The 18,482-nt window shown below is 43.4% G+C and overlaps 1 protein-coding gene and 1 long non-coding RNA gene across 18 annotated transcripts in view; one reads left to right on the top strand and one right to left on the bottom strand.

The window, feature by feature from the left end:
• Window positions 1–241: 241 nt before the first annotated feature.
• epb41l3a (erythrocyte membrane protein band 4.1-like 3a) overlaps window positions 242–18,482 on the bottom strand; it is an 83,160-nt gene continuing 64,919 nt past the window's right edge. For 13 of the 17 annotated variants that reach the window (XM_035756227.1, XM_035756236.2, XM_035756246.2 and 10 more), the window contains 10 exons: window positions 17,820–18,014; window positions 15,251–15,349; window positions 12,559–13,347; window positions 11,358–11,477; window positions 10,529–10,708; window positions 7,608–7,742; window positions 6,553–6,651; window positions 4,329–4,409; window positions 3,540–3,656; window positions 242–1,576 (listed from right to left, as the gene is read on the bottom strand). In XM_035756227.1, the coding sequence (XP_035612120.1) occupies window positions 3,546–3,656; window positions 4,329–4,409; window positions 6,553–6,651; window positions 7,608–7,742; window positions 10,529–10,708; window positions 11,358–11,477; window positions 12,559–13,347; window positions 15,251–15,349; window positions 17,820–18,014 (1,809 nt within the window). In that variant the 3' untranslated portion in view covers window positions 242–1,576; window positions 3,540–3,545. The remainder of the gene's footprint in view (window positions 1,577–3,539; window positions 3,657–4,328; window positions 4,410–6,552; window positions 6,652–7,607; window positions 7,743–10,528; window positions 10,709–11,357; window positions 11,478–12,558; window positions 13,348–15,250; window positions 15,350–17,819; window positions 18,015–18,482) is intronic. The other 4 variants (XM_035756202.2, XM_035756255.2, XM_035756262.2 and 1 more) reach the window with 4 other exon arrangements.
• On the top strand, window positions 2,676–3,246 carry LOC127920259 (uncharacterized). The gene is made up of 3 exons (XR_008105522.1): window positions 2,676–2,822; window positions 2,928–3,067; window positions 3,138–3,246. It is a non-coding gene; the product is annotated as an uncharacterized LOC127920259 (long non-coding RNA).

Here is an 18,482-nt window from a genome sequence, read left to right as displayed (position 1 = left end):
CATGTAACACTTGACCACCCATTTTGTCACACCTTTCCTTTCGGCAGGGTTCCTTTCATCAATAATTAGCTAATCTTTAGAAGAAAAGAGAGGAGTGAAAGTGGAATTTATGGTCTAGTGTCACTTAAACTTGTAAAAGTCATTACCTTACTGTAAATGGCTTCACTGTAGAGTTCCTGCCATGAGTTTATGAAAGCATAACAGAGATAGCATTTCAGTGATTGACAAAAATCCAACCCAATGAATTTAGCATTTTATTTATCTTGTGGGAAACACATTCAACATGGATGATTTTGCAACTATTGAGTCGAGGGGAGTGGGATGAGAGGCATCATGCTCCTAATATCTGAGGGAGAACCGATGACCAAACATATGTCTTATTTTTTTTATAAAAGACACTACTAATGATTCATTCTCATCCCAGTTGTTTACATTGAGGGGAGCATGTCACCTCAGCTTCAATGAGCATGATGCCCCTGTGTTGGATGGCCGCTGACACATCGACCTTGGAGAAATAAAACACACATTGCAGGGTTGTAGTGGAGGTTGTCTGTCCGTTCTTCACAGTTTTAAGGCTAGGATGTGCCACGCAGGGATAAGAGGTGCATTCTGGGTATGATTTAAGAATGAGCAAGACTGTCTAAAATGGCACTCTATTCTCTACATAGTGTACTGCTTTTGACCAAAGCCCACTATATAGGTAATAGGGTGTCATTTCAGATACAACCCAACAAGAATGTTCAATCCACCGACCACCATGTGAATACATATATTATAAGGTTTTTTTTATCAACTCGGAAGTCACAGTAATGGAGTCTGTTTAACATTCCCTTCTAACACAATTCTACGAGATCTTGCCTCATTATACTCATCTTTACTTTTTAATTGAAGGAAAACCAAATGAACTTATTTACAATTAAAGTAAAAACAACAAAATCATCTTTGAAGGTATATGGTCTACTAAGCAAATGTACATACCATACATATTATGTTTGCCTTTTTCCAGGCAATACTGTATGTAAAATGGAATAAAATAAGCATTGGGATAAATAAGGGGACGTATGGCAAGATGAATGTCACATCTATTGCATGGATAAATATTGTGCCATCATACACGTTCAGCCTAGCTACTATTATTGTAGTTCGATAATAAATAAAACCGAGTATATTATCATAACTCAAAACTCTCATGACATACATTCTTCTCCCTTCGAGCCTGAGTGCACAGGTCAAGTAAAACATGTATATAATTTGATATTTCCTCCAATGTATTTGTTTTCTCCTTTACAAAATGCAGAAATGATCCCTTTTCATGCAGTATACATGTTCCAATGAAGGTCTGGCCAGCTTTGGTCTGTGTTTGCCAGTAGTGTTGGTGAGTGTGGGTTAGGTTAGTCCAGTAGTAGTCTAAATGACTTAAATGTAGTCAGACGAAGTAGTATAGTAGTGTCCTCTACAGTGGTGTGTTGTCTGTTGGCAACGTCACTATCCGGCTTGCATCTCATACTCTGAAGAGCGTGAAGTAACGTTAACAGAATGCCCCTGAAACGTCGGTGAACCCAGTGATCCTTCAATCCTGAAAAACAGAAAGGTTATCCTTATAGAGCACATGCTTAGATGAAACAGAATGCTGAGCATTCACATTCTCTTACATCTTTTTCAGAAGGATGGACATGAAATAAATATTTTCTGTTTCTGCAGCTACTATGGCTGAAAACCCTTATAGAAAAAACACATGAATTTTACGTGAACACACGTGATGTGTTTCAAAAACACGTGTTTTTATGTTATCACATGTGATGTTAATGTGATAACGTGACAACATGTAAAGCAACATTTAACTACACATTTGAAAATGTGATCGCATGTGCAGTGTTTCCAAAAACGCATGTATTCACATGATTTCGCATGTAAAATCATGTGATTTTCCTGTAAGTGGAAGAAGCTGTAAGTGGAGATTAAAAGCAGAGCATGAGAGGGGTCCTGTGAAAGACAGTCAATGCTTTGTCTGTTATCGGGCAGAAAAAAAAACCTTTTCCATCTAAACTAACACTTATGAGACACGTACAAACACAGTATCATACAGGCTGCATTCTAAGACATGACAAAAATAAGTGAAAAGGGTTAATGCACAAGACTATACAGCCCTTGCAAAGCAAACACAAGCTCCGTCCAGTAACATGCCTCTGCTACAGTGTACAGAAACCTTGATAATAAGAAATGTAAAATGGTGTCTCTTTCCTCAGCATCATGCCATAACAATAACCAGAAAAGAATGACCAAATCAGGTAATGTTGCTCAATACTCTCGAAATAACCCTTTATTTAATAGGAATGAGACAAACTGGCAATTTGAAAACCGTATTGTCGGTATTTCCAGTACACTCTAAACAGTACCAGAGACGTCCAGCAGACAGCAATCAAAACCCACCTCTAAATTTTGACAAAAGAGAGTAAAAAGAAAATGCACACACCAATGAGCAAATGCACAATGTTTTAATTGCTTATGGTCAATAACGGTATTAGAAGCTGAAAGGAAAAAGCAAACATTAGCACTAAAAACATTTCTAGAGCAAGCATTTCAGCGACAGAAGCCAGCCATGGAAGACTATACTGGATTTAGAGACTCTATCCACACAGAAGGAATCACGATACTGAGCGGGGCACAGATGAATGTGGAGTAAAAGCTGAAAGCATAAAAGCTAAAAGCAGCCTCAGGTTAGTAGCGCTAGCTGAGTGTCAAGCAGCCTCAGGTTAGTAGAGCTAGCTGAGTGTCAAGCAGCCTCAGGTTAGTAGAGCTAGCTGAGTGTCAAGCAGCCTCAGGTTAGTAGCGCTAGCTGATTGTCAAGCAGCCTCAGGTTAGTAGAGCTAGCTGAGTGTCAAGCAGCCTCAGGTTAGTAGAGCTAGCTGAGTGTCAAGCAACCTCAGGTTAGTAGAGCTAGCTGAGTGTCAAGCAGCCTCAGGTTAGTAGAGCTAGCTGAGTGTCAAGCAGCCTCAGGTTAGTAGAGCTAGCTGAGTGTCAAGCAGCCTCAGGTTAGTAGAGCTAGCTGAGTGTCAAGCAGCCTCAGGTTAGTAGAGCTAGCTGAGTGTCAAGCAGCCTCAGGTTAGTAGCGCTAGCTGATTGTCAAGCAGCCTCAGGTTAGTAGCGCTAGCTGATTGTCAAGCAGCCTCAGGTTCATTGAGCTAGCTGCGTGTCAAGCCGCCTCAGGTTAGTCGAGCTAGCTGAGTGTTAAGCAGCCTCAGGTTAGTCGAGTTAGCTGTGTGTCAAGCCGCCTCAGGTTAGTAGAGCTAGCTGAGTGTTAAGCAGCCTCAGGTTAGTCGAGTTAGCTGTGTGTCATGCCGCCTCAGGTTAGTCGAGCTAGCTGTGTGTCAAGCAGCCTCAGGTTTGTTGAGCTAGCTGAGAGTCAAGCAGCCCTATCGAGAAGGCGGTGACTGTAGACAACCAAGGAGCCAGAGGAGGGATGAGGAAGGAATGGAGGGAGGTCAGTGTCCTGTCAGCCAGCCACAGCCGTCACTGACCGACCGACGTTGTCCCCTTACCTGCGGTCACTCTTCGCCCTCCTCGGGCGTGATCTCAGTCTCTTTGTGGACCACTACTTTGGTCACTGACATGTCAGGGTGCTGCTCTTTGGCCTCTTTTATGGCCTGAGCCAGGGCCTAAAAAGAGTACGCCAAACACCCCATGGAGGGAAACAGAGAGGAAGGTGGAATGGGTATGATCAGAATCACAAGTGTAAGGGTTGGACTAGTCACAGTATGTGTTTGTGTACACCTCAGTCACTGTTTGTACACGTTCGTCACTCTGTTTATACACGTTTGTCACTGTGTGTACACCCCCACAGACCTCAGCTGTTGAACAACAGAGCTTTAAGTCACTTAAAGGCAAAGCATCTCTCAACACAGTATCCAGCAGGCATAATATGGAAAATTATTTCAAATTGATGTAATTTTCTGGTGGTAAACTGTTATTCAGGTTGAGAAGCGGCGATATAACCAGATTGCAACCAACTGGTTTCTGTAGCAACCAGGTAAAGACTTATTGTTCATGACAACATTAACACGTGAAAGAAAAGATGTCAATTTGTTATCTAGTCAGATTACAACCAGATGAAGACTTATTTTTCTGGTTGCTAAAAAGACAACTAGTATACAGCCTGACCATGATGTCATAAAAGACACTATAATGATGTTATTGCCCGCTGAGTAAGGAACCCAATATTATCAGCAGTGTATCCAGGTACCACCTGTGTTGTTAAAATAGCTCTGCCTATTTAATAGCTGTAAGGCTACTTGCATGCTAAAGGACACAGTGTAAGAGTGTCTTCCTACCTCGTCATGGTCTATGTCTGCATCCCCCGAGATGACGATTCTCTTCTCGATCCTCGTTTCCGAGATTCCTCCTTTCACAGTCTGGTAAAAAAAATCAAATGTAATTTAAGGGGACATTTCATTCAAGGAACCGCTAAGTCAAACTATATTTAGATTTAGATGCAAGTGGCTGTTCCACTGGTTGTCATAAGGTGTATGCACCAATTTGTAAGTCGCTCTGGATAAGAGCGTCTGCTAAATGACTTAAATGTAAATGTAAATATAATTGGTAAACAGCATGTGGGAAGCGGGAAGCAAACGCCAAGCTCAAACCAAATGAGCCATAAGAACCACCTTGGTTAAATTCTATAGCTACACCACTAACAGACTAGTAATATTCATATCCTCTATTCCAGGCTTCCCCAACTGGTTCCCAGGTTTACTGAGCAATTATTTAGTTTTTTGTTTTGTTGGACATTAAAAAAAATGGTAAAAACGCCAGCAAATCAGCTTCAAGTGATTTTAATTTTGAAAATCTGTTCCAAAGTATTCCCATGCATAATGGAGATATACATGTGATTTGTATATAAATGTAGGCAAGGTTTGAAACTAATCTGTTTGGGCTTCTTGTGGTCAATTTGCAATCTACAAATATTTGTAATTATGTTCTGGCCTCCTGACCATCCACTCAAGATTTTTTTTTTTAATACTGAACACAAATATAATTGCATCATGTAAAGTGTTGTTCCTATGTTTCATGAGCTGAAATAAAGATCCCAGAAATGTTCCACATGCACAAAAACCTTATTTCTCTCAGATTTTGTGCACAAATTTGTTTACATCCCTGTTAGTGACCATTTCTCCTTTCACAAGATAATCCATCCACCTGACAGGTGTGGCATATCAAAAAGCTGATTAAACCGTATGATCAATACACAGGTGCACCTTGTGCTGGGGCCAATAAATGGCCACTCTAAAATGTGCAGTTTTGTCTCACAACACAATGCCACAGATTCAATTGGAATGCTGACTGCAGGAATGTCCACCAGAGCTGTTGCCAGAGAACTGAATGTTCATTTCTTTACAATAAGCCACCTCCAGTGTTGTTTTAGAGAATTTGGCAGTACGTCCAACCGCCCTCACAACCACAGACCAGGTGTAGCCACGTCAGCCCAGGACCTCCATATCCAGCTTCTTCATCTGTGGGGTTGTCTGAGACCAGCCACCTGGATAGCTGATGAAACTGAGGGTTTGCACAACCAAAGAATTTCTGCACAAACTTTCAGAATCCTATTCACGGAAGCTCATCTGCATGCTCGTCATCCTCACCAGGGTCTTGACCTGACTGTTTTATGTCATAACTGACTCCAGTGGGCAAATGCTCACCTTCGATGGCCACTGGCATGCTGGAGAAGTGTGCTTTTCACAGATGAATCCCGGTTTCAACTGTAACGGTCAGATGGCAGACAGCGTGTATGGCGTTGTGTGGGCAAGCGGTTTGCGGAGTGCCCCGTGGTGGTGGGGTTATGGTATGTGCAGGCGTAAACTATGGACAAAAATACATTATTTTTATCGATGGCAATTTGAATGCACAGAGATACCGTCACAAGATCCTGAGGCCCATTGTTGTGCCATTCATCCGCCACCATCACCTTATGTTTCATCATGATAATGCACTGTCCCATGTCGCAAGGATCTGTACACAATTCCTGGAAGCTGAAAATATCCCAGTTCTTCCATGGCCTGCATACTCATCAGACATGTCACCCATTGAGCATGTGTGGAATGCTCTGGATGGACGTGTACGACAGCGTGTTAAGAGTTCCCGACAACATCCAGAAACTTCGCACAGCCATTGAAGAGGAGTGGGACAACGTTCCACAGGCCACAATCAACAGTCTGATCAACTCTAAGCGAAGGAGATGTCATGCTGCATCATGCAATGGTGGTCACACCAGATACTGGTTGGTTTTCTGATCCACGCCCCTACCTTTTTTTTATGCATCTGTGACCAACATATGCATATCTGTATTCCCAGTCATGTGAAATCCATAGATTAGGGCCTAATGAATGTAGTTCAATTGACTGATTTCTTTATATGAACTGTAACTCAGTAAAATCTTTGCAATTATTGCATGTTGCGTTTAGTTGATGATCCCTGCTCTCTTCACTCATGCCCCTATTCATTCATGCTGATGGTGAATGAGAGTGGCACCCCACTTAGGCCGGGTCAGGTTGTACCTACTTTGGTGATATGTGTGGTTGTTGTGGTGCTGGTGGTCTCTGAGGTGATGGTCTGGGCGCTCATCAACACCCCCGCCTCTGGATCAGTGTCAGCGTCACCCTGACACAAAACACAGACACAATACATCCTCTCCATTGAGTGCTTCAAGGCTGGGACTGAGACTGAAAAACAGGTCATCAAAAAGAAAGGAAGACCAAGGCACTCTTCATACAAATAAAGGCATTTTAATTAATTATATGGCATGTTCAATAGAAACAGTTTTTCATTTAAAAAAAAAACAACTTTGTTTCTATTTAACATGCGGTACACTTTTATATGAAAAGTGCCTTGGTCCTCCTTTCTTTTTGATGACCAATTCACCCCTTTTATCAAAGAGCACCTTCTGTCTACCAAAATGTACTATTGTGTACCTTTAGTAGCGCTTCCCTTCCTCTTACTACGAGAGAGGCTGTTTTTCAATCTCAAGGCCATTCGACTGCTAAACAGCAATCACTAACTCAGAGTGGCTGCTGCCTACACTGAGACCCAATCACTGGCTACTTTATTAAATGGATCACTAGTCACTTTAAACAATGCCACTTTAATAATGTTTACATATTTTACATTACTCATCACATGTATATACTGTATTTTATACCATCTACTGCACCATGCCAATGCCGCTCGGCCATTGCCCATATACTTATATGTACATATTCTCATTCAACCCTTTAGATTTGTATGTATTAGGTAGTCGTTTGGGAATTGTTAGATTACTTGTTAGATATTACTGCACAAGCATTTTGCTACACTCTCATTAACATCTGCTAACCATGTGTTTTGTGACCAATAGCATTTGATTTGAAGAACAGTGTCGTGTTCATCTGGCACCAAACGGAAGAAAACGGACTGAAACAGAGGAATTCCCTGGGCTCTTTTTTGTTTTCTGTTGCAAAACTTTTACAGCTTTTATATTGTGTGCCCTAATGAATGAGGTTGAAAACATTGGAGTAAATGAGAAGAACCAGTACAGAGCATGAGCCTGAACAACCCTGACGTTTTGTGAGGACCTTTACCTCTCGTGACCGGTATGTGATGGTTTTCATTTCCGTGTGTATTACAGGTACGTCCTGGGGCACCAGCATCTCTGTCTCCTCCATCACGTCTGCCCTGTTGAAGGTCAGGACCTCTGGAGACTCCAGCGCAGATGTCTGAATGAGTGGAAGAAGGGTGAAATGGAGAGAGACAAAATGAGACTGGTGCAGAAAGTTAGATCTTTATACCTTATGGTCACACGCTAGCGTACATCTACGCACAAACATGTTCATGACCACACACACACACACACACACACACACACACACACACACACACACACACACACAATTACAATTTCACCGCCTGTCTACAGGACATACAAAAGCAATTTGTTTATTGGAAGGTTATAGAAAATGCAGGAGAAGAAAATGGGGAAAAAAGCTTAAAGAAAAGATTCACCCATTTTGAATATATTGTTTTTGTGCATCTCTGAGCAATGTTCTATCACTTCCCTGGGACGTTTCATGTGTATTTTTGCTATTGCCGTTTTAGGCAGGCAGAAATTCTGCCGGTATGACATAGCACTGCGATGAAGTCACTCTCACTAACCTGGAAGTTAATGGGAATACAACTTTTAGATTGTGAAAACGTCTGTCATACATGTCAGATTTCAATACTGGCTGATGTCAAACACAGGAGGTTGTCTTCTTTCGAATTAGCCATTGATCATATTTTTGATATTCCTACCTCAAGAAATGTGTAATTTAACGGAGGGTCTAGCACATTTCTCCTATTTGTCTGTCTCTTCAGTCCAGGGTGCTTTGCATGGTGTCGTTGCATGGCCATTGCGAATGTCAGACTCCACTCTGAGGCACATCGATCTGCAGGTTGAACATGGTGAGGTTGTAAACTCCTAAATGAATAGGGCAGTTTGTTTCAGCGATTTTTATTTTTATTTTTTAATTTTTAAAAATTTTTTTTTTTTTTTTTTTTTTTTTACAGCTAACTAGCTACTTCACATGCCGATATTGACTTTGATATTATTGTGTGTAGCTACGTTGGCTAGCTAGCTAGACAGCCAGCCCTAAGAGAGAGCATTGCATTGTAGGTTTTGTAGTCGACTTAAGCTGCAATAGATTTCCATAACGATTTTCACGTTGCTACCAACCTTTTTATAACAATAAAATAGTTCTCACATATTAGTGTTATTTAACACTGTAAATTATAGTAATGAGTGGTTTTTGGTGGATTTTTCCTTTTAGGAAAGTCTGAATAATTGTTGATCATTCATGAGATGCATTTTCTCTCTGATTTAAAAAAATAAATAAAAAAACGAAACTTCTATAAATGAATCAACATAAATGATCAAATCCCAAAGCACAGAATAAGGGAGAATTTTGTGTTACAAAGAATGTAAGAAAATGTCAAATGTTTACAATAACAACATTTGTTTTCCTGATGAAAGAGTTGTGTATCACCCAGGTCCCTTTGGACCCTGACCAAAGAACAAACGCAAAGAGATTTTCACTTCAGCCAGTCTGAGTCATGTATGACAGAACTCAACAGTGTTCACCACTGAGTAAGTCTTATTTGTCTGGATGTGTGGAAGCCTATTCATTCAATTTGGAAGGCCAAATTGGTCTACCTGGCAGGATTGTACATATTTGTAAACAATTCCTGTTGCTTTCACTGAAACGGTCCATATCATTGAAATTGGCTGTGGACTTCGAACTTAATTGATAGCAACAGACTGCTATCTATTTAAACTGTGCTTCTCATAGACGCGTGTCCATAAAACATTTAAATCATTGCCACTCATGATTACCACAAAGGTAATCTTTGGGAACATTGGGGAAATGAGGCAGTACTACCAGGAAGGGATATGCACCATTTCCGCTGTGAAACTGTGTGTACATGTGCAGGTCGAAATATTCGAATTGAACGTTTATATTGTCGCTCCAAGAACAAACACGAACAGGCACACACACACCTCCCTCTATGCAATCTTCCACGACGAGTTTTCAATACTGCTCCTGGGTAATACATATACAGTAGCGTGTATCTGCAGCTTGCAGTATTTACAACCTGCCTGGCCAGGATATTGATTTCCAATAGAAACCCCAGTGTGCAGAAACAGGGACAGGAAACAAGGTCGTTGTCATCCCCACCTGCACATCACTACACACACAGCTCCACATGCTGTAATGGCTGACTGCTGTTATTGGTGAAGAGGAGGGGCAGGACTGGGAGAGTTGGATGGCTTATCCAGTGGTAATACTGCTTATTACAGGCAAATGGGAGGCCAATATTGGGATCATTTTGGGAGGCTCGATTGATATTACAGGCGATTGTGAGTGTAAGACTCGGCTAGATTGAGCTTTTTCTAAGTAGCATGGACAAAAAGGAATGTGAGACCAGGGTAGTTTCAGCTAGCTTTTCCAGTGCTAATGTAGGCGAGTGGGAAGGAGATTTGAGGAGGTACTTATGGGACAACTAGGGAAAAGGTTGGGGCTCTTTGGGGTGTTACCTCTGAGTGAGCTCTAGCAGCAGCTACCTCCCCACTGAGACTCTGCCAGGATGCTCCTGTAGGAGAGGGGGACACAAAGTGCCCTCTCCAGTCCAGGCTGTTCTCTTTCTCCTGCTCCTCCTCCTCCTCTGAGACTGACCCTGTGGATACCTCTCCATCTGATGGACTGTCCAGCCCCAGGCCTCCACCTGAGCCTGCGTTTGGAGTTTCCTCCTCAGTCTCTGTCTGATTCACCGCTGCCTCTACAGCCTCGTCCACAGCGGCCTGGGCCGCGGCAGTCAGGGCACGCCCCGCGGAGGCTATGCTAGCGGCGCCGCTAGTGTCACTCGCCTCGCTGGGTGTGTCCGAGTCATCATGCATGAGTGTCCCTGTAAACCCAAGCACGGACTGAGGCCCATCATCCTTTATCCCTCCCAATGAATCTGTCTCTACCTGCTCAGGCTGCTGACCAGCTTGTTTCTCCATGCCGTCAGGCCGGTCGTCAGGCTGTTTCTCCACCGGCTGCTCCTGGTCCTCTGCCGGCTGTTCTTTCGGCTGATCCTCAACCTCTTCTGTTTGCTGTGATGATACCACCTCTGTCTGCAGCACGATCCGCTCCACCTTCTCTGTTGTCTAGCAAAGGAAACAAACAAGACGTCAGTCAGTCTCCTTGAACCTGTGTGGCCACTTCAATTACTGTATGCCTAGTATGGAATCAAATGCTAAAACAAAGACAAATAGCATGATTGTGTTTCCATACAGCAGGAAAGGGTTACTTTATGTTAGTACCGACGTGATCTTCTGAATGCATGTTGTCATTTAACATTGGTTTCATTGCATGATTGCTTTGTTTTCCACTTTGAGGTATCGAAATGTTCTAAAAGGTGAGTAGGGTGGAAAAATCAAATAAAGCTCTCACATTCCTCCTCAATACAGTCATAGGACCATGTGGTACATCTGTCTAGACAAACCATGTGTCCTCATAAAGCTGTCCTTAACCAATCAACCTGTCCTCTGTTTTAATGATCGGGAGGAAGGACGGACGGACTGACAGGGAACAGGCAAGTGGCGATGACAAATGCCTGACAGACAGCAGTGGCTAGAGCGACAACATTTCCTCACCAACAAGGACAAACAGTATAGATACTGAACAGTTCTCTTACAAAAGAGATGTTATCTCAATGTGAATAACCTGTATATGTGAAGTTGAAAACAAATAAATTATAACTGCTGTCATCCCATTTGTTAAGTTGTATATTGTCCATAGGGCATAAGAGGCCACCTTGAGCAGGGCCTGACTATGGGCAGGCGAGGCAGTCCAACCCCCCGTGCTGGTCTGATATCGGGCCGAATGTAAGAGAGCGGTGAGCTCCGGGGACATCTCCTCAAAGGTCGGCTTAGGCTGAGCAGACAGAGAGATGGGGAGAGTACACACACACACAGGAGTAGAAGAGAGACACACGCACACACATAGTTAGATACTGTACATACAAAGGAGGAGAGACACAGACAGACAGGCCTTTGACACAATGCCCAGACACAAGCTCAGGGGATGGGGGTTTGTGGGGATTATTCATAAGAGCATTGAGGTAAAGATTGATCGCTAAGAAGGGTCATTTTAGAAGATTGGGTTTGAGAAGATAGAATACTTTAAGAACTCTTAAGAATCTAGAGTGTTTTTTTTAAGTCCATGTTTGTATGCTATAATACGCAAATCTGAGGAATTGATAGAAACACCACCCTGTGACATATCAATCACTTTACTAGAGCTTTTATACATTTATAGAACTTCTAGAAAAGAGCATCGTCAGCAATTCAACTTTACTAGGGAGACCTTATGGCAGCTCAGTACTTGGCTTTCATCTATTGAGAATGTCAATCAAAGGCAATAGATGAGACAGACAAGTATGTCTTGTGAGTCGGGATGTCTCTTCTTATGAATAGGGCCCATATCATAATCTCAGATCAAGCAGCCAAGAGTTCATAGAGGGCATACCAAGGAAAATCAAAAGTAAATGTGGTAGGGCTGAAGCAGTCAGTGGCATATAAACCATAGTATACCGTACCGTACCATAAGCCAAAGTGTAAAGCATTAATTTGGTGTGGCTAGCAGCATGGGGAATAAGCATAAAACGAAACACAATTTAATTTACATTGAAATGAAAGGGGTAAACAAATGCCAGTGCCCATGAGGCAGCAAGTTTGGCTTAGGAAAGCAGTAAACAAATTACACCAAATACCGTGGTTAAGGGATTTGTGTCCAACTAAAAAGAGCAAAGGATAGAAAGAAAGAGATACCCAAGCGATTCCTATAAACATTCAGTCGAGTGCAAAACCGCGCCGGGTCCAGGCTTGTTGCAGTAGATACGAAGACCAGGCAGACAGGGGCGGGATTAGCTTGAAAACATTTTGGGGGGCTACAGTAGGGAGGGAGAGGGGGGGGCTTCAGGCATTTTGGGGGGAGGGGCGTCATATCATCCTACCACTTTGGAGGGCGATGGGGTTCTGGATAGATAGGACACAGGGCCGGGGCTCAGACGCAGATCCTCCATTGGAGGCTTGGGCTTTGTCATGGGAGACTTCGCCATAGGTGACTTGGCCATGGGGGAGCGTGGCGAGAGAGGTGTGTGAGGTGCAACAGGGGTGGTGCTCCTGTCTCCCAGGAGAAAAGTCTCCCTCAGCTGCTTCCTGCTGTCCGCTCTCGCTGCATCACTGATGTCCTGGCTGGAGCGGATGGACACCATGGTCCGCACGGTGCCCAGGCCCAGGGCACCGTTGCTGGGCTCGGATGGAGAGGGCGTCCTGGCCTCCTTGATGGTAATCATGGGGGGTCCGACTCCTTCCTGGGGTGGGAGACCCATGTGGACAGACACCGGCATCTCATACTCAGTCGACACCGGGATGATCTTCACTGTGGTGGTGGATTGGTCTGCTGCCCTCTTCAGCTCCCTGGGAAACGCTGCCGGAGCAGCCGCCACCGCCTCCCCACCATCTTTGGCCCGCTTTGTCATTGTGACAATCTTGCCTGACATTGTGTCATAGGACTTGCCCAGGGTATAGTTCTTCTCTCTCATCTCCTCGGTTTTGGAGGGGAGTTCGCTGCGGAAGCTCTCATACGCTTTCAACTCCTTGCCGACTATGCCACCACTGGTGCCGGCGAGCGCTCCTTCGGCCACAGTGTTAGTGACGGTCATAACTTTATAGTTGACAATGATTTTCTTTTCGGTTACCTTAGGAGGGACTTTACTTACTATTACCCACCCGTCAGAATCCTACATACAAGATACATACAAAGACTGGGGTTAGCCAGTTCAACGGCAGATTGACGTTAATTGTAATGAATCTTGCCCTGGAGGCCATTCCGCTTGATGGATCAGCTGCAAAGTCAAAATTGTCTATACGTAAAAAATCATGAAAACAAAAATTTGGGTTAGGCATAATTTAAGGTTAGGGTTACACCGAACCCAAACCGGCTGCGCTCGTGCACCATCGTGCATACATTTATTTTGTCCCCCCACACCAAATGCGATCACGACACTCAGGTTAAAATATCAAAACAAACTCTGCACCGATAATATTAATTTGGAGACAGGTCGAAAAGCATTAAACATTTATGGCAATTTAGCTAGCTAGCTTGCACTTGCTAGCTAATTTGTCCTATTTAGCTAGCTTGCTGTTGCTAGCTAATTTGTCCTGGGATATAAACATTTAGTTGTTATTTTACCTGAAATGCACAAGGTTTTCTACTCCGCCAAATAATCCACACATAAAACTATCAACCGAATCGTTTCTAGTCACCTCTCCTCCTTCCAGGCTTTTTCTTCTCTTGACTTTATATTGTGATTGGCAACTTTCATAAATTACGTGCATTACCGCCACCGACCTATTTCGTCTTTCACTCACCCACGTGGGTATAACCAATGAGGAGATGGCACGTGGGTACCTGTTTCTATAAACCAAGGAGGAGATGGGAGAGGCAGGACTTGCAGCACGATCTGCGTCAGAAATAGAACTGACTTCTATTTTAGCCCTTGGCAAGCTGTGTGGGTGCAATAATTGAACATATTTGTCTACATTTATTTCACAACGCTCACGTGTAGTCAGCCTGTTAGGCATTAGGGTTAGCAGTGTGGTTAGGTTTAAACAATATTTTATGACTTTGTGGCTGTGCCATATAATGACCACTCTGCACTGCTGCCTCCTGGGAAATATTCATAACAATAAATGGCAACTTGCAGTTCAATGGGGGGAGAAGGACTTCCAGTGGCAGTCCCAAGAAGAGCAATTCTTAAAGCAGCAACTTTAGACTTGCAAGCAACATAGATCATAGACACTATTAACATAGACAGCAACATAGATCACAGGTCTTAGTTGTTAGTATATTGTTAAAGAGTGACGGCCTTTAAAAAGCAACAAATCCCGTTGAAAACGGCCTTTGTGGCATCGAGTCAGAAAGAGTTCCAGTGTCAAAATTGACTACAAAGTGTAATTAGGAATAATTTTGGTCATAAAGTCAGTCTCGTCAAAAACAGTGTTGATTTGACAATGTCCATTGGGGAACTAACATGGGGTGAACAGCTGCGGTGATTGCTCTCTATCCAATAGCATAGACAATGAGACAGACCTGCCCAGCAGCTCGATTTTGTTTACATAAGACAACATGTCGCCAATTCTTTTACTTGAGAAATATTGCACAAAACACCTTAGTTATGTGTTAAACTAAAACTAAAGCATCCTCTGCAAAAACTGAAAAATATATTACAGATTTCTTGAGTGAACCTTTGAGCAAGTGAAATAGACTTCCGCGGCTAGTGTCTCATCGGGGACAAACATCATTAACCAAACGCTGAATCGGTCAGGAAACACACCTTCAAGACTGAAATCTCGTTTTCTAATGAGCAACAGAAAAACACACGTGCCAAACGGCATGTTCAGTGGCTATTTAAAACCGGTCTCTATGTATAGCAAATTCTTGTCATGTTGTCATCCACTGCTGACAATGAATAACATAGGATGCTAGTCCTACACTCCCAAATGGATCTTTGATTAAATATGTACAGTAAGACATGTTAATAATTCATAGGCTTAGCTGTCTCTAATCTAACCAAGCAGCAGAGATGAAGGTGTTCCAATCACACAGAGATAGCTGGACCAGCATACATCCTGGCTACCTACCACAGTAGTCTTAGTATCCACAGGGCTGTGGTTGATCTCCTCCTCAATGCTACCGCCTGCATCCATGACTCTCTCATCCTCTCTCTCATCCTCTTTGCTCTACATGAATAGAAAAGAAAAACAAGACAAACAAACAGCCCGGCATGAATGAAGTAGAATGGAAAGTAGCTTTGAGGCGTACGAGTGTGGGCTGTATCCTATTACGGATATCATTACTCATTCTGTTTGATAAGAGTGTGTGGGATATGAGATTTCCATAAAACACGGCACAACAGTGTGTAACGATGGGACTTAAGTATCTCTCCAAACATACTCACACTATGAGGTTGATAACAGAGATAAGGGTGTGGATTAATGAGAACATTATCTGCAGACACAATCCCTCTTCTTCCAGTATCTCACAAATAAAGAATGGGTCAAGGTTGCAAGACTTGGCTGAGGGGTAAACTGGCTCCTTTCCACACCTACTTTAATCACATACAAACAGTCATAAAAAGAAATACTGGCAGAAATATGCTATTGTCGCTGCTACATGAATAAATAAATAAATCCCCTTTCCTTGGTTACATCATCATTGCCGTTCTCCAGACTGCTTGATGTTTACACACACACACACACACACACACACACACACACACACACACACACACACACACACACACACACACACACACACACACACACACACACACACACACACACACACACACACACACACACACACACACACACACAGCATGCAGAGGGATGGGGGGTTTCTTCCTCCCTTTTGAAGTCCATGCATGCTTTTCCATAGCAGGGCTGTGGTTGATCTTAGTCCTGCTAAAATGCTTAGCCAAAGAGGATGTTTGCTTCCTTGAGTCTCTCCCTCCCACCTCCATTTGGCAAGGTTATAGCACAAGGATTTACTACTCATTCACAGGCCAGGCTGCTAAAAATCAATCCAGCCCTATATTGATGTCACACTGTAAATTGTCCCCTGGTACTTTCAACTGGTGCTCCTTGTATCTACTTTTGGCTTCAGCGGTTGGATTTTGTAGCCTACACTTTTTGTCTGCATCAAGGAGCTGCCTCTGAATCACTTCCTTTCACAGTGGCTTAACTTCACTTGAAAAACACGTTGATGCTTGGTAGCTACTTGAACACGTCACTGGAGAAGGAAGGGTATAGGTGTCACATTTCATAATGAGGCAGCGATTATTTCCTAACATCTGTCCCTCTATCTCCAGTAGCGGGGTGTTAAGCACCTTCCTCCACCTGTATAGATTATTGAGTAGCTTTTCAAGGAGACACGGTAGAGGCCCCAGTCTCCTGAGATTTGACATGGAGAGGAGGGATCTCATTCATTGCAGCAAGGCACATCTCAACCTTCTCACACTGCAGCAGGCACCTGTCAACCTTCTCACATTGCAGCAGGCACATGTCAACCTTCTCACATTGCAGCAGGCACATGTCAACCTTCTCACACTGCAGCAGGCACATGTCAACCTTCTCACACTGCAGCAGGCACATGTCAACCTTCTCACACTGCAGCAGGCACCTGTCAACCTTCTCACATTGCAGCAGGCACATGTCAACCTTCTCACATTGCAGCAGGCACATGTCAACCTTCTCACAATGCAGCAGGCACATGTCAACCTTCTCACACTGCAGCAGGCACATGTCAACCTTCTCACATTGCAGCAGACACATGTCAACCTTCTCACATTGCAGCAAGGCACATCTCAACCTTCTCACACTGCAGCAGGCACATGTCAACCTTCTCACATTGCAGCAGGCACATGTCAACCTTCTCACACTGCAGCAGGCACATGTCAACCTTCTCACAATGCAGCAGGCACATGTCAACCTTCTCACACTGCAGCAGGCACATGTCAACCTTCTCACATTGCAGCAGACACATGTCAACCTTCTCACAATGCAGCAGGCACATGTCAACCTTCTCACAATGCAGCAGGCACATGTCAACCTTCTCACATTGCAGCAGGCACATGTCAACCTTCTCACATTGCAGAAGGCACATGTCAACCTTCTCACACTGCAGCAGGCACATGTCAACCTTCTCACATTGCAGAAGGCACATGTCAACCTTCTCACACTGCAGCAGGCACATGTCAACCTTCTCACATTGCAGCAGGCACATGTCAACCTTCTCACATTGCAGCAGGCACATGTCAACCTTCTCACACTGCAGCCGGCACATGTCAACCTTCTCACAATGCAGAAGGCACATCTCAACCTTCAAATCATGTCCTATCAAAAGCAAGGATGCTATTTCTCTTTAAGTCAGGATAGTAGTGTGTGTACTTCCAGCAGTTTTAAACTTGATTCAGCTTATCAAGGAGCTAATGAGCAGCTGATTAGTAGAACCAGGTGTGTTAGAGCAGGATGGAACAAAAAGCAGCATAATGTCCACCCATGGATTATATGTTACCGGATTTTTATTCTACGTGTTTTCACCCACTGAGGTTCTACTAAATGTGTAATTAAATCACAGGGGTCTCTAAACGATGTATGGATGCCTCCCCCCTCTCTATTCAGTCCCTTTCCGATTTGACAGTGAATTTACCGGTACTTCATCGAGCTCCAGTGGTTCGATCATAGGGGCTTCGTCGAGACGCAGCGAGCGCAGGGGGGACGAGGACAACCTCTTCTCCCACTCGGTGAGGCCGGCCGTGTCGGCGCCCGTCTCCAGGAACGACCTCTTGAGCTCGCTGATGTTGGTTGCGTGTTTCAACAGCTCCTCTGGCGTGCCCACTGTGTCCTGAGGAACAGAAAGAGAAGTCATTTGACTGATGCTACTGCTAATTCTAGATTTTAAACGTGTATGGATATCAATTTAATGTCAGAGTATTGTGTCCTGTTCTTTCAGGCTGTTTAACATTTATGTCCATGTTTTGAACAATACTGAAAATAACATTCTATTGAAAAAAATATGCTACTGGACGCTAGTCAGCAAGCTACAAATCAATCCTTTAAAAACAAAATGAGGTAGTGAATGAGTTATGCAATGCAAACGCAATAGGAAATCAACGGTGTACTATGAGACGAAATTACAATTCTGAATCTTTGTGAGTGCAGCTTGTGTGCTGCTATTGAAGTAGCGTGGCTAAGTATCGTCTTGGTGACAGATTGACAAACATAATGTCCATTACTTTGATGTATGTTTATATTATGTTCACAGGTGCAGTGCTGTGTAATGAGCTGTATATACGGCATAATCTATCCAAAA

This window comes from Oncorhynchus keta, chromosome 4 (assembly GCF_023373465.1).
Source record: "Oncorhynchus keta strain PuntledgeMale-10-30-2019 chromosome 4, Oket_V2, whole genome shotgun sequence".
Classification (NCBI taxonomy): domain Eukaryota; kingdom Metazoa; phylum Chordata; class Actinopteri; order Salmoniformes; family Salmonidae; genus Oncorhynchus; species Oncorhynchus keta.
The sequence above is the reverse complement of the archived record's forward strand: the minus strand, read 5'-3'. Positions and strand labels throughout refer to the sequence as shown.